The 16285-nt window shown below is 39.4% G+C and overlaps 2 protein-coding genes across 6 annotated transcripts in view; one reads left to right on the plus strand and one right to left on the minus strand.

The window, feature by feature from the left end:
* The window catches only part of rnf207a (ring finger protein 207a), a 31130-nt gene that overhangs the window by 2259 nt on the left and 12586 nt on the right, over window positions 1–16285 (plus strand). For all 5 annotated transcript variants that reach the window (XM_068712584.1, XM_068712587.1, XM_068712586.1 and 2 more), the window contains 6 exons: window positions 4146–4278; window positions 5594–5738; window positions 6039–6120; window positions 7633–7708; window positions 8243–8368; window positions 9913–9959. In XM_068712584.1, the coding sequence (XP_068568685.1) occupies window positions 4146–4278; window positions 5594–5738; window positions 6039–6120; window positions 7633–7708; window positions 8243–8368; window positions 9913–9959 (609 nt within the window). The remainder of the gene's footprint in view (window positions 1–4145; window positions 4279–5593; window positions 5739–6038; window positions 6121–7632; window positions 7709–8242; window positions 8369–9912; window positions 9960–16285) is intronic.
* Window positions 1493–3215, minus strand: zpr1 (ZPR1 zinc finger). Its single transcript, XM_068712583.1, has one exon. It carries the CDS (start codon window positions 3066–3068, stop codon window positions 1737–1739), a length of 1332 nt encoding a protein of 443 aa, XP_068568684.1. The 5' UTR covers window positions 3069–3215; the 3' UTR covers window positions 1493–1736.

The following is a 16285-nucleotide window of genomic DNA, read 5'->3' on the forward strand; positions in this document are numbered from 1 at the left end:
TGTTAACTTTCACTTCATCAAAGCACACATGGATGTATAGAAAAAGAACCTCTGCTGCAACGTGATAGTGACGGGAGTCTTTTCTCCTGCGTCAGACACAACTTGACCCAGATTTTTCGTTTCCCTCTGAGTGCGGATGCAGAGAATCAAACGGTGACGAGTTTGGATATCACTGCATTATTCTCAACTGCTCGCATCACGTCCCTTAGATCCAGTTTGCCCCATTTGTTTGCAGTGTGGGCACAATATTTGACGTGTGAATGAGAAAACAGACATACAATCAACAGGCAATCAGACACCCACAGTAATCAGTACACACACGGCACTGCCATGCAGTGCTTCTAAAGTCAATCTAAATCATTCCTGATGAGCCACTTCTGATTCTGCTCAGTCACATCTTACAACTCCTCTTAAAATAATGTGTCTGTTGAGGCTTTATGTTTGAAACTCCTTATCGCTCACACGTCGGCGCCATACTATGAGCTAACGGTTGTGAATCAAACAGAATTATTAAAATAACCCCGACAAACTGTGGCTGAACCCGAGGAGGCTGCCACATTTAACTGCCTTCAAGCTATTTGATATGAACCTGTGTTGAGGTAGATAATGTGAACCAGCCCGCTGTACAAGTCAGAGTAAAACCAACAGATTTTATTCATAGCATGAGGCACTGAGACAAAAAAACAAGAAAAAAACAGAGGCAATCATTGGCTCTCTATGGAAATAACCCTGTGGGCACAGAGCCGGCGTGCTCTGCTGGCTGGGCTCAGGCTACAGGGGCCCGCTGCCCGCCAGCTACTATTTCCATCAGCGGCCCACTAACAGCTGCTCACTCAAGAAGCATGTAATCTAGGAATTCTCTACTCAGCTATTAGTAGAACACAATAGATCCCCGTTGCTATGAAAACGAGATAAAACATGCACTGCGGACAGGCCGGAGGAACATTAGCGTCACAGCAGCTGAATCAGAACAAAGCAGACGGCATTATGGGTAAATAATGCATTTCTACATGTTAGAAAACAGAATATCTGAGATTTGAATTGATGGATGGATAAAAGGAGTATTTTAAAGATGACACCTGGGCTCTGGTAAATTACAATGGAAATCATCAATTGATTAACTAATTAAGTAAATAATCATGTTTGCAGGTTGCATACAATTATATGAAGATGATCCTCATGTTAAATGTGTAAAAAGCATCCAGACTTTAATCTAAATCCACAAGCCTGTGTTCATTGTAATGTAAATTATGGATATTCCTCAGATTAATGATGCAGATAAATTAGAAACGGCCCATCTTTCAACATCCGCCAATTCAAAGAGCAGAGATGAACTATCAATTTAGACAACACTTCATTTAGATGTCGTGCTTACAGGTGGAGTGGAAATTTGTCACACAGTGTGTTCTCTGAGAGAGAAAAAAACATTTAAATCAGAGATAACAGGGCGCCATCTTCTGGAATGTCACAAGAAATGCACCAAACAATGAGATAATGGATGCATCTTTAATATCAGCAGCATCTATGCCTTTTACAAATGACTTGTGTTAATTTTCACTGTACATTTAGACAACTTAGAATTCCCTTTGCTGATTAATATACTGATGGAAACCCAGCATTTAACTTAAAATGTATGTAAATGGGAGAAAATATGGCGCGATGTAACTACACTGGGTGATTGACTCGACATTAACCAATCATTAGCTCATTTAGTTCTTTCAGGCGGCGCTGCCAGTTCATTTCTCCTCCTGATATCCCTCAGTCTTCATGTCGTTCAGGCCCAGGTCTTCGTTCTGCTCAAACGTGCGGGTGTACTTCTCAATAGTGATCTCGGGATCTGGATCCGGGGCGTACACGTTCTGCAAGTAGCTGTTCCCCGTCGGGTCGTCCAGGACGATGTGGACATCCATCTCTCCAGCCAGGATCTTTTCGAGCTTCTCCCCAAACGCGTGCAGCTTCTCCACCCGATCCGTGATGCCACTGTCGCCACAGATGAAGGGGTTTTTGGAGACGATCAGGTCCTTGATGTCAGTCAGCAGCCCCTCCAGGGTGGTGAACTTTCCGCTCACGGCCCCCATCCCCAGCTCGAACTCCAGTTCCGGGATGGCAATGCCGCAAGTCTCCGACTTGAGCACGTCCCGCGTCATGTCGGAGATGTCGGTGATGCGCAGGGTGATCTTGGTGCCCATCTGCTCCGTGGCCCCGCCGGACTTCACCTCGTTGGTCCGGTGGCCACAGCTGTCGCAGTTGGTGGCCATGATGATGACCTCCTTGAAGTGGGGGATCTGGACGAGCTTCATGTTGGTGGAGGCCGGCGCGTTGCACTCGGGGCAGTTGGTGTTGAAGGCCAGGACCTCGTCTCTCATGGCATCGATGCCGTTGCCAGCCGGCTCCTCGTCCAAGTCATCATCCGCCCGTAGCCCCAGCTGCATGTCGTGCTGGGCCGTCCTCTTGAAGTGGGACACAGTGAGAGCCTCATCTTTTTGAGGGGCCGTGGGATTTTCCACAAAACTGTTGCCGGACGGATCCTCTATCACCAGCGTGAACTCGTCTTCGACCTCTTTTAACTTCCGGAGCTTCCGGATGAATCCATCTATCTTCTCAGCCACCTCTGGGTCAGTCGTCCTGCGGACAGGCTGCTCCTGCTCCAGCCCCTCAGCGGCTCTGTCCAACAGACCCTCGATGGTAGAGAGGGCGCCTTTCTGGGTGAAGGGAGGGATTTCAAAATCCAGCTCGGGGATCCTGGTGGTCGCACTGTCTGCTTTGACAACCTCCCGGTTCAAGTCCCGTTTCGTTCTGACTTTGAGCGTGTAACAAACGCCTTGATCTTGTATCCGGCCCGCAGACTGGATCTCGGTGTTTGACCAGCTGCAGTTGGCGCAGCTGAAGGAGCTGACGATGACTTCTTTGAAGAATGGTATTTTGGTCAGAAGTAAACGTGTCGTACCGTTCAGGTGGCAGTTCATACACATACTCTCGAGCTCAGTGGGCTGCCAGTCTTCGTCGTCGGCGCAGATATCCTTGAAGAGGTTCTCCCCTCGCACGTTTTCCTCCGAAATAACAGACATTTTCCGACGAACGGACGAACTGTGTTACATGCGGTTCCGTGTCTCTTCTGGAGTGTCTTTCTGGAACTTTCTAGATAACAGACCGTCGCGTCTCCAAACACACGATGGTTGTGGTGCGCACCGTGTTCTACAGCTACTTCCGCAACTTCTTCTTCTACGGTGGACTCTTGATTAAGCTAACTGCTGCCCCCCTCAGGCGCTACGCAGTACTGCAGAAGACTATTCAGGATTTTCCTCTGCACACAGGGCGATCAAACAGGTGTTACAACTATATTTAGGACTATTTATTAATATCTAGCACTGCTCTGTGGCAGAACTGTAACTTCATTTTCTGTTTTGTGCTTCATTCAGTTATTTTTGTAATTATTTTATGTACAGATTTGAATTGTGAATTCAAATTTTCCTTGACTTTTAAAAAAAACAGCATACATTTTTTCATATCTGGAACAATTAGATTTGTGAAAGTGATGCTTTATTTTGTTTACATGTAATGGCATGTGGGTTTTGTTTAATTTGTTCATGTGAATATCTACTGGAATGGATGTTTTAGTTTTTGTACAGGTGCTGCACTCTGTTTTGAATTTGACTCTCTTGACAGGAGGATGAAATATATTCTGTCTGTAAATAAAAGAGTGAAAACTTAAAGCTCCCACACACTTGTTTTAAGACACATAGCCCATAAATATCATAATCTACAAAAACATTCTTAGTAACACATCTAATTTTTCCTCATTGAGAAACTGAATTTATGAATAGTAACTATTAATTTACGTATACATTTAAAAAGTACAACTGCTAAAGTTTACCTGTGTGCACTGGAGGTGTCAAGTGTCATACTGATCTCAGAGTTGCATTTTTGATCACGATTTGCTTCCAAACTATTCACAAAATCCTGCTCGTATTTACCCACCTTCAGATGTAAGGCGAGCACAGAGAAACTTTCCTCTGTTTCACTTGTGTTGATTATTCCTGGCATACATCAACTTGAAGAATAACACTCATACCTGCCAGTATAACTTGACTGGTGATAAATGTCCTGGTTTTCTCAGGCTGTGTAAATGTCTGTCTTTGCCACAGTTACCCATCCATATTAAAAGGGAATAGCTCCCTCCCTCCAGAAGACCGTCTGCTCAAGTTCCTGGTTGACAACAATGCGGACGCTAAGGAGACGGTGCAGTGTGCCAACTGTGACCAGGAAAGTAGCAAAAAGGTAAGAAATTGAACAACAGACCCACATCAATATTCACAGTTATTAAGGTGTCACCTGCACCCATGTGACATAACACAGACAGATACTGAACACAGGCAGAAGAAATAAAAAAAATTGTTGCTGTTCAAAAGTTTGGAATCGCCTGTCACAGAAGTGACAGGCGATTCCGCCTGTAACAGATTTGTTACAATCAGATGTCATGCTCTCAGGTTGTAGAATGTCCTCTTTACAAATATATGGTATTTTTAATGAAGGGTTTGTTTTATACATGGACAACAAAACGCTGTGCAACGGTTCAACCAGAGTTAAAACGGCAGAAAGAGACAAAGATCCCTCTGATCTGAATAAGAATATAAGAAATCAAATCATTGGTAAAAAAAAAACTGGAAGCTTAGCATCAAAATGTGTGCACATAAGAACAAGTTCCTGTTTCAGTGGCAAGTGCACAATAATGCAGCCTATAACAAGCTGGAATTAACAGGCAATGTGTTGCTTGAGCAAAGCTCTTCTTCAAACGTCACAACAGAGTTAGTCTATGGTGTGCAATATTAGAATCTCAGCTGAACATAATATGGACTGACTAATCACAGTGTAAACCTCTTCTTACTTACTAAATGTATGTTTTTTTTATCATTTTATTCTTCTTCATTTGGAGCCCAAACTATTTAAAATGTAAATAATACATTTGGTGTCTGAATTATGCTGTTTTTTAATCTCTGTTAAAATAGCCATTATTGAAGGAAAGAAGTAAAACATAAATATAACAACTGATTCTAAACTTTTGAACGGCAGTGTATGTTATATAAAAAAAATCTTTTCCAGGAGGTGTTGGTGACTTACAGCAAGACAGAGAAAAAGACACAATAATGTAGACTTCAAGTCCCAGAAATCCTGTTAAACAAGACATAAGTAGCACATGTAGGGATTTATGTCTGAGGATATAAGAAAGAAACAAAAAAGTAAACGAAAATGAATTCAGCTTTTCGTGGACAGAACGTTCCCATATTACTGCAGGGGACAGTTTGTATTTGATTCTTAATCTTTTTTAACTTAAAGGGGACCTACGCTGATTTTAAAAATTCATACAAAAAAAGAAAATTTTAAAATTATTAGTAAACATGAACAACTCTCCCAAATCCAACAACTAGAGGGCTAAAAATGTATTTGTTAATACCATCAAGTATTAAGTCTGAAACTGATCCATAGACATTTGAGATACAATTATTGATTGAACTTTCCTAGAACGTGGAAATGTAATAGCTGTGTTCAATTTCATTTTTTATTCTTTTATTGCTTTGTATTTTTTTCCATTCAGGATGCAGGGGGGATGTACTACTGTAATACCTGCAGCCAGCCACTTTGCAGCACCTGCAGGGAGCTGACTCACAAGGCCAGAATGTTTTCCCACCATGAGATTGTGTCCCTGGCCAAACGCTCCAGAGCCAAACACAGGAAGTGCTGTGAGTGCCACCTGTAATTTACTCCAGAAGAATAACAGGCCAAAAAGGCTTTATACACTAACGTCGGAGCGTTTTTAGCCCAGAGAAGTGTCGACTCTTCTGTGCCCTGTTTAAATTACTAACGTAGTGTAAAAGGAACGGTGTTAACGCTTATAGTGGCAGACTTTTATCAGCCAACTTGTGTTTGTATTCTGAAAGCTCTTGTATTTTTATTTCACAAACCTGCTCATTGGAAAAACAGAATAGTTTTATTCTTGCACTCCTGTGGACGGAGGTTAAAAGGTGTGTTTGTCTCCACAGCGCTCCACGAGGAGCCCTACATCCTGTTCTCAACAGAGAAGAAGTCTATGCTTTGCATCAAGTGCTTCAGAGACATGCAAGTGTGAGTCAAATCTATGAAGTTCTTCTCTTCTTTTATCCTCTCTTTTGAGTGCAGGCTTAGCTCACATTTTCAAAGCTTAACCACATTTCCCTGTTTTAGACATTCTGTTGTGAAGGGTTTGAACATTTTACTGGAAGAATCACCCTCATTAGTTTATTCCAAATCCACCTAGCCCTCACCAACCCTTCACCTATCTTCACCAGAACTGGAAAACCGCCCAGAGCTGGATCCAAACTCCTGATAGAGGAGCAATAGTGAAACAAAGCAAGAAAAAGATGAGAGGGGAAAAGTAAAAAGAGGAAGATAGAGGCTCATGGCGATAAGAGACCCCCATTAACTAAACAAATTCAAATAGTAATTTACATGTTCTGGGAGCTTTTTTGTTCCATAAAAAGGTTGATTTTTTTTTTTTGGGTAAGGACAGCAGAATACGTTTCATGGTATTAATTAATCCTTTCGATCGGTGAGAATGTTGCTGCCCCATCTCTGAACATCAGCTTTAACCTGTGTAATCAAAGGATACATGTTGGTGGCAAAAAGAGAGAACGTGGTTTGTGATATATTGGATCGGGTATCTGAACCCAGTGGGGTTAATTTAGCGGGGAATTTCGGGTTGCTTTAGTTATAGTTCAAAGTTGTTGGAAAGTTAGTTTTTTTCCAAAATCGATTGGATGAAAGGGATGCTTTTTATACATATAACAATAGATCGATAATAGGCAAATAATGACAATGTAAATTCCTTACCACTCCAGATCACCACCTCAAACCGGGTGGAAGACTTGATCAACAAAGGTTCTATCACCAATGCAAACAGTAGGGGGGGATAAAGGGTACCCCCGTCTGGTCCTTCTTGTCAATGCAAAATAGTCCGATCAGGTATCATTGGTATGAACGCTGGCCTGCAGAGATGCATCCAAGATAAAATGTATCACGCAAAGAGGTACCGCCCACTCCACTCCATTAAACACCATCTCCGTATCCAAAGAAATGACCAGTTCTGCAGTTTCTAAAGAATGTTTGGAATAGAGCATTTTAACAATGTGGCCCATTAAAAAAAAGAAGCTGCTGTCCTTTCATGAAACCAGTTTGCTCCTCTGCTATTAAACTTGGGAGGAAATTCTCAAGATACCCAGCTAGTACAACGTTCGACAAAGACACGGGTCTGTAGGAGGATATGGGGTCCTTATCACTGTTCACATGCACTGTTATGTGTGCGGTGGGCCAACCACTCTCCGGAGATTCATTGAACACATTGAAAGAAGCAATTGGGTCATTTTATTTTGAATTTTTTGGTAAAATTCTACCAAAAATCCATCTGGCCCTGGAGCTTTGTTATTTTGCATAGCTTTGATTGATGGTTTTACTTCCTCCAAGCTTAGTGGGGAGTCCAGAGCCTCGGAAGCTCCGGGGTCTGAAGTGGGGGCCTCAAGATTTTGAAAAAATGAGGTCACTGCGGTGATGTCTTTCTCTTCTCTTCTCCACATTGAATTAGGTGTTGTTTGTTTACCACAGGGAGAGTCGGACTCACTGCATTGATATTGAAACAGCTTACATGCAGGGCTGTGAGATGCTGGACCAGGCTGTGCTGGTGAGAGAATCGTGTCTGTTCATCTAAACTTTTGGCATCATGAATAATTCAAGCGCACGGCGGTGGTGATGGTATTGTGAGATGTGGTGCAGGTGCACTTGCGGAGCTCATTACAATGCAATTTGAATATATAAACATATAACTGAGTAGTATTTTCTTGCAATATTTTGAGCATTCCTGAATTAACCTGGGCTGAATACAATTATATTTGGTATACTGCTCGTGTTAAATAATAAAAAAAATCTAAATAATGAAATGTTAGTTTTGCACCATTGCATAGGGTTATTTATATGATAAAATTACATGAGTATAGAGTTCCACTTTGGGTGCTTTTCCTCAAAATTGGCAGTAAAAAAAAAGCATCTCCATTGTAATGAGCTAAAATGAGTGTATTTGTACAGCAAAATAGCCTCGACAATGCTCCCATGTTTCGGCTTGAAGTTTGTAATAAAGGCTCTGATGACAAATATGTGGCAGCGCAGTAGCTCACAGGGCTTCTCATTGACAGCGAACCCCCTCCTCCTCCATCTGCAGGTGGTGAAGGAGCTGCAGACTTCGGCGAGAGAAGCCATCGTTCTGCTGAGAGCAATGATCGGAGAAGTGTGTCTGAATGTGGAGGAAGAAGAGAGTGCAATCTGTACTCTGTTCAACAGCTTGCAGGTATTATAATGATCCTGGTGTGATAGAGTTCCTCGACTGTTGTTTATTTCCCCTAATCACTTAATGTAAAGAAGAACCCCATTGCGCATTTGTGCCCAAAGACAATATTTTATATAATACATTTATTATGATGGTTTAAAGTCTGGAAATTTGGTTACTGACATGAGATCACAAGAAAATCACACTTGACTCAATAGTCAGGATTTTTATCAAATACATCAAATATTTTTCATTTGGAATTTTTTGTGCATATCTTCAATATGATATAATATATATTCAATATAATACAGACATTTTCTCATCATACTATATTTGGTCTTTGGGCACAGGGGACTACTGTGTTGTCCTCAAATATAATGGAGTAGTTTGCAAAAAAGATATATTATGAGAAGAAAAACTCACTTTTAGTCATATTTTGATAGAGAGCACTTGGAATTAACAATGTCAGTTGTGGGCACAAGTGGGATCAGATCAGTTGTATCTTCTTCAGGTCAAAATGTTTAAAAATGGTCATCAGACACAAATACGGTGCGTTCAGAAAGTATTCAGATCCCTGCATTCTTCTCACATTTCGTTACGGTGCAGCCTCATGTTAAAATCGTTTGAATTCATTTTTCCCCCTCATCAATACCTCATTATGTCAAAGCATAAACAGAATCTAAAACATTTCTTTGCTAATTTGTAAAAAAGAAAAAACTGAAATATCACATTGACAAGTATTCAAACCCTTTGTGCTTGCACTTGACATTTAGCTCAAGTGTTTCCCATTTCCTCGGATCTTCTTTGAGATGTTTGTACACCTTGACAGAAGTCCACCTGTGGCAGATTCAACTGATTGTACATGATGTGGAAAAGCACACACCCCTGTCTATAATCAGGTCTCACAGCTGACGATGCACATGTGAGCAAAAACCAAGCCATGAACTCAAAGCATCAAAATGTCAGTGTGCAGGGTTGCTCTTTTCTTAAATGCGTATTCCCAATAACCTTGCATCTAAATGTAATGTACATGCACTTAACCACACTCTTCATCTTAATGTTTCCCCTAACCATTCTAAGAATTTACTTTTCAAACAGCTGGTGAAGTGACAAATACATTTGGACTTTTATCTGACTGCCTCTTGATATTTATACAGCAAGTCAATAGATTTACCACATCAACTTTGCTTGACTTAAAGTGTAAATTAAAATGTCAGTTACAGAAAACTGGACCAAAACAACTGTCAAAAGCATCTCATCTTTCCGAAACATACACTACAAATTAATTCAGAAGTTAAATCTAAAAGTAAGATTTAAATACTGTTTACACGGCTCAGCCACTGGAGGTCTCTGTTAACCTATTTGTGAGAAAAGAGTGGGTTTTCTTTGCATTCTGAACAATCAAACAGAGCAGACGCCACACTGTGGATTTTACACCTATTTGTTTTCTCACAATCTTGACAATTCATTACGTATTAGCAAGCTCAAGGCCATTTCCACAGCAGTGTAAGGAATAATAATAATAATAATAATAATAATCTGTTTTCTCTGCTCTTGTCTGACAGGAAAAACTAGCAGAGAGGAAGAAGATTCTGCTGAAAGCAGCCCAGAGGTAATATTGAAATATAAGATTTACAGCTGTTAAGTAAAAAATGCTTTTGTAGCCTCGAAGCCTGTGTCACAATATTTACCTAATTGTTGGAATGCTGATTCAGCATTCCAAGTATTGTTCTTCGAATTTTTATTGTTGGAATGCTGCTTCAGCAATACAGCTCTTAGTACGACTGCTACTAGTAAAACTACTACTGCTATTACTGCTACTTCAAATACTGCCATTACTACTACTTCTTCTACTACTACTACTACTACTACTACTACTACTACTGTTATAATAAATACTATGACCACTACTACAGCTATTACTACGACTACTGATACTTCTACTTCTTCTAATTAGTAATACTTCTACTACTAATAATACTTCTACTACAACTACAACTTCTACTACTACTACTACTACTACTACTACTACTACAAATATCACTACTTCTACTACTAGTACTTATTCTAATGCTACTAATACTTCTACTACTAATAATACTTCTACTACAACTTCTATTACTACTACTACTACAAATATCACTACTGCTACTACTAACACTTATTCTAATGCTACTAATACTTCTACTACAAACAATACTTCCACTACAATTACAACTTCTACAACTTCTACTACTACAAATATCACTACTGCTGCCATTTTTTAAGCCACAAAAACCGTTCGAATATCAAAATGTTCAGCTCTTTCAGGAGAGGGGTGATATGACTTTTCATATTTGTAATCTTTAAGCTTTTTGAATTATTAAGCTTTTTGCAATTTTTTTTTTATGGGATATCTATGGAGAAAATCTTCAAATCCTGTTAAACTTCTTCAACTTTCAAAGCCTTCTTCTTTCTCATACTTTCAGCTACAGACACCATAGTTAGATGTTTCAACTAGAAGGGTTTTCAGCAGTGCAGTTTAAATGCTTTCGGGCTTCAACATTTTTCAGACAGGTAGTCTCTCATTTCTGTATTTTCAGCAATGTTTTTGCAATTCATTTCAGCTTTCAGCATTCCAACGCATTTTCAGCAGGAAATGCATTTTCTAGTTCCTCTATTTCTTCCGTCGCGCTTTTTTTGAAACTCTTCTTCTTTTTCTTCAGTTTTTAAGCTACAAAAACCGTTCAACTATTTAAATGTTCAGCACTTTCAGCTCATGTGTGCTATGTCTCTTCATATTTCTAATCTTTCAACTTTTTGAATTATTAAGATTTTTGCAACCTATTTTTTGAATGGGATGTCAATGGAGAATATTTTTAAATCCTCTTAAACTTGTTCAACTTTCAAAATCCTTCTATTTCCTCATACTTTCAGCTACAGACACCATTTAAACGTTCAAATGTTGAGAAAACCCTGATCAATGATTGTATGTTATAATCATTTTGATATCTTTTACACTTTTTAAACTGTAGCGATTTTGCTTTTATGTGTTTTTCAGTCCTTTTCTGCTATTATAATGGGTGTGTATTGCGCAGCTTAGAGTGCGTGGTGTCACCGCTAGAGTGAAGAGGAGCTTGAGATTTCTGTGAAAAAAATATTTGTCTTTTGCGACTGACTCCTCAATTTTCACTCTTCATGCATAATTTTTGAATGGAAACGTAGCTAATCTTGTCCTTGTCTGTGGAATCCCACAGATTTACACATTTGGCACAAAGGCCTTTAATTGAGAGGAAAACCAACTTTCTCCTCCATAGACCCCAATGTTAAAACATACTTCAAAAAAGTCTTGCACAGACAACCATTTCTAAATCGCCATTGAAGCCACTTTTTTTTACACTACAGACACAATTTTCGCATGATCTGTTCTTCAAGTCATCCTTGCGCTCCTGTATTAATATTGGAGAAATAGGGGCTATGGTTATGGGAGTTTTGTGGTTTGGTTTGACAGGTGTTTCCCAGGTTTTTCTCCTTGAAATGGATGCAGGCAGGCAGGTGTTCTTAATTCAGCTAATTACTGATGTTTATAAACACACAGACTCACAGACTCTCCAACAGGTGCGTCCTCACCATGGCAACCAGTGACACACACACGCTCTCTCTCTCTCTCTCTGTCTGTCTCTCCCAATTACTCAGTCCATATATCTGTCTGTCTGCTCTTCTCATTCACTCACTCAGTCCATATATCTGTCTGTCTGCTCTTCTCATTCACTCACTCAGTCCATATAACTGTCTGTCTGCCTGTCTCTCTCTCCCACTCACTCAGTCCATATATCTGTCTGTCTGCCTGTCTCTCTCTCCCACTCACTCAGTCCATATATCTGTCTGTCTGCTCTTCTCATTCACTCACTCAGTCCATATATCTGTCTGTCTGCTCTTCTCATTCACTCACTCAGTCCATATATCTGTCTGTCTGCTCTTCTCATTCACTCACTCAGTCCATATATCTGTCTGTCTGCTCTTCTCATTCACTCACTCAGTCCATATATCTGTCTGTCTGCCTGTCTCTCTCTCCCAATCACTCAGTCCAACTACAACTTCTACTACTATTACTACAAATATCACTACTGCTACTACTAGTACTTATTCTAATGCTACTAGTACTTCTACTACTAATAATACTTCTACTACAACTACAACTTTTACTACTACTAGTATTACAAATATCACTACTGCTGACATTTTTTAAGCCACAAAAAACGTTTGAATTTCAAAATGTTCAGCTCTTTTGGGAGAGGGTGATATGACTTTTCATATTTGTAATCTTTAAACTATTTATATTATTAAGCTTTTTGCAATTTGTTTTGAACGGGATATCTATGAAGAAAATCTTCAAATCCTGTTAAGCTTCTTCAACTTTCAAAGCCTTCTTCTTTCTCGTACTTTCAGCTACAGACACCATACTTCGACGTTTCAACTAGAAGGGTTTTCAGCAGTGCAGTTTAAATGCTTTCGGGCTTCAACATTTTTCAGACAGGTAGTCTCTCACTTATTTTATTGATTGGACTCATGGTTTTGGTATAAAGTGCATTTGTTTGACAGGTGTTTCCCAGCTTTTTCTCATGAAAAGGCTGCCAGGCTCACAGGTGTTCTTAATTCAGCTAATTACTGATGTTTATAAACACACAGACTCACAGACACAAGCCTCACTCTATCTCTCTGTGTGTTTCTCTATCTGTGTGTGTCTCTCTGTCATACAGTCACTCAGGTCTTGGAGACTTTTAGAGGACCCCCCCCACACACACACACACACACACACACACACACACACACCATTTTAAAATACAAGCCCCACCAAATGAATTCCAACTGAAATGCTTCTGATGAAGCCTGTCATTTGATAACCTGTTTGTGTTTACCTAACATTATGATTCTGTCTCCCCCCCCGACACCCCACACCCATTTCAAAATAAAAGCCCCTGAGAGGGAATTCTAACTGAAATGCTTGTGATGAAGCCTGTCATTTAATAACCTCTGTTTATGTTTCATACATTCTGATTCTGTGTCCTCTCCTCCTCTCTAAGCCACCCAGCCCCACCCTTTCAAAATAAAAGCCTCATGGATTAACTGTATTTAAACATTAAGCTCAAAATGAGGCTTTTTTGTTGAAATAATGAATGCTCTTACTAATACTGCGACAACTACTACTACTGCTGCTAATATTTCTAGTATTACTACTACTACTACTGCTACTACTACTACTACAACTTGTGCTACTATTACTACTACGACTACTGCTACTGCTATTACTGCTACCATCAATATTATTACTACCACTACTGCTATTACTACCACTACTACTATTACTTATACTACAATTGCTATTACTACTACTGCTGCTATTCATGCTACTACCAGTACTAATACCACTACAGCTCTTAGTACGACTGCTACTAGTACAACTACTACTACTATTACTGCTACTTCAAATACTGCCATTACTACTACTACTTCTACTACTACTACTACTACTACTGTTATATTAAATAGTATGACCACTACTGCAGCTATTACTACGACTACTGATACTACTACTTCTTCTAATTACTAATACTTCTACTACTAATAATACTTCTACTGCAACTACTAATACTTCTACTACTAATAATACTACTACAACTTCTACTACTACTACTACAAATATCACTACTGCTACTACTAGTACTTATTCTAATGCTACTAATACTTTTACTACAAACAATACTTCTACTACAACTACAACTTCTACTACTACTACTACTACTACTACTACAAATATCACTACTGCTGGCATTTTTTAAGCCACAGAAACCGTTCGAATATCAAAATGTTCAGCTCTTTCAGGAGAGGGTGATATGACTTTTCATATTTGTAATCTTTAAACTATTTATATTATTAAGCTTTTTGCAATTTGTTTTGAATCGGATATCTATGGAGAAAATCTTCAAATCCTGTTAAACTTCTTCAACTTTCAAAGCCTTCTTCTTTGTCATACTTTCAGCTACAGACACCATAGTTAGATGTTTCAACTAGAAGGGTTTTCAGCAGCGCAGTTTAAATGCTTTTGGGCTTCAACATTTGTCAGACGGGTAGTCTCCTATTTCTGTATTTTCAGCAATGTTTTTGCAATTAATTTCAGCTTTCAGCTTTCAGCATTCCAACGCATTTTCAGCAGGAAATGCATTTTCTAGTTGAATGCTATTATCCGGCTGTCAGCGGGCCACTTGATAGTTTCTCCATTGTGTCATGCTGCATTGTACAGTGATGAATAGCAGCACCCTGTATGCTCTGGAATAATCTCACCAAACATATTTTCTTTTTATGACACTGTATTAAAAGCACCTCAGTGGGATTACAGATTTTAAAGACAATGGTTGCATATTGTACCTTGATCCACTCAATGAAAATATAGCCAACTAAAAAGAATTGGTGTACAAATACACATTATCTACATTATAGGCATTCTCAAGTCCCTAAAATCCACAGCTGCTGCAGGAAACCCTGGATAAGATGTTCTCCACTTTAACTAAAAACAGAGCACCTTTAGCGTTAGCCCTAGAGCACGAGTAGTTATAAAGCACATGCACACAAACACACATTATTGTACCGTATTGTCACATGATCAAATAGAGACTTGACATTGGACGACATCAACATACATGTTACCCAGCAGTCATTATTCCATATCTGTATATGACAAAAATACAAAATGAAATAAGAAATCATGCTTTTAATAATTTATTTATATTTTATTGTTTATATAGAATAAGCATTTTGTGATTGCTACTGCCTGTTTTACACACAAAAAAGAACCTTGAAGGAGATGACCTTGAATTTTCAGGACATTTATAGCAAACGGCATTGTTACTTGAATAAAGTTAGGGTTGGTAATCTTGACTAACTGGTGAATTAGAGCTACATTTTTCAAAATATCCAACCCAAAAACCCAGCTTAGTGTTGCCAACTCGTATCCAACAAAAGTAGCTAGCAGCAGTAGCTCCAAAAGTTGCTGAATCGAGCAAGAAAGTTGCCAAGTCGGCAACTCTGATAGCTCCCTCCAAAAGCCACTTCCCTAAAATTATCATTATGAACGTAAACAACGGACATAACTTTGTTTACTCACAGCTGTCATAGCAGCTTGTGGAAGCCTGAGTGACTATTGCTGTCAGGATGTTATAAGAATTTCAACAAAAATATCAAAAATTGTTTTTGAAAGAGATTACTAACTCTGACGAGATGTGAGTATCCATATTTTCAAGGTGGCAATCTGAATCACTCGCTGGGGCCCGTTCTCTGTCCAACACATTATTGGAGTGACACTACTGACAACACACACACACACCCATCCACTCCATGGGCGCCTGTGCAACCGCACTGCTTGAACTATCTTTTTTTTACGCTTCTGTGTTGCAGAATCTATTAATGTCTATATTTTTCTGAGAAAAGGATCATAACTTTATTTTTTCATTCGTGGCCATCATGTTACTTACGTTGCAGCTGTGCACTTGTGCAGAAACAAACTGTAAAGTGATACAAATTGAGAAATGACTTAGTAAAAACAGGATAATGACACCCTCCCGTCCATTAATTTAGCATTAACTCACACTTAAATAATTCAAATCGTGCAACATCCCCACCGCAATCATTAAAGTTTGATTTAATGTCATCCAAGGTTTGCAACTAATTAGTCTCTAAGATCAAATTATTGCACATCAGTCACATTTCATTTAAAGATGCTGGATACGATTAGGATCATTTTATTGCTTCTTAACGACCGCCACCATGGCCACGGCTGAGACAGCGGCTCGCAGCTATCGGTGCTGACTGTGCTAACATTGCAAAAAGAGAGCGACTTCATTCTCTGCTCAGGTAGACATTACTCCACTATATCTTTACATAGATACTAGTTGTTTAATGCCA

This window comes from Cebidichthys violaceus, unplaced genomic scaffold (genome assembly GCF_023349555.1).
Source record: "Cebidichthys violaceus isolate CVI_PGR_0920_01 unplaced genomic scaffold, fCebVio1.0.p SCAF_17, whole genome shotgun sequence".
NCBI lineage: Eukaryota > Metazoa > Chordata > Actinopteri > Perciformes > Stichaeidae > Cebidichthys > Cebidichthys violaceus.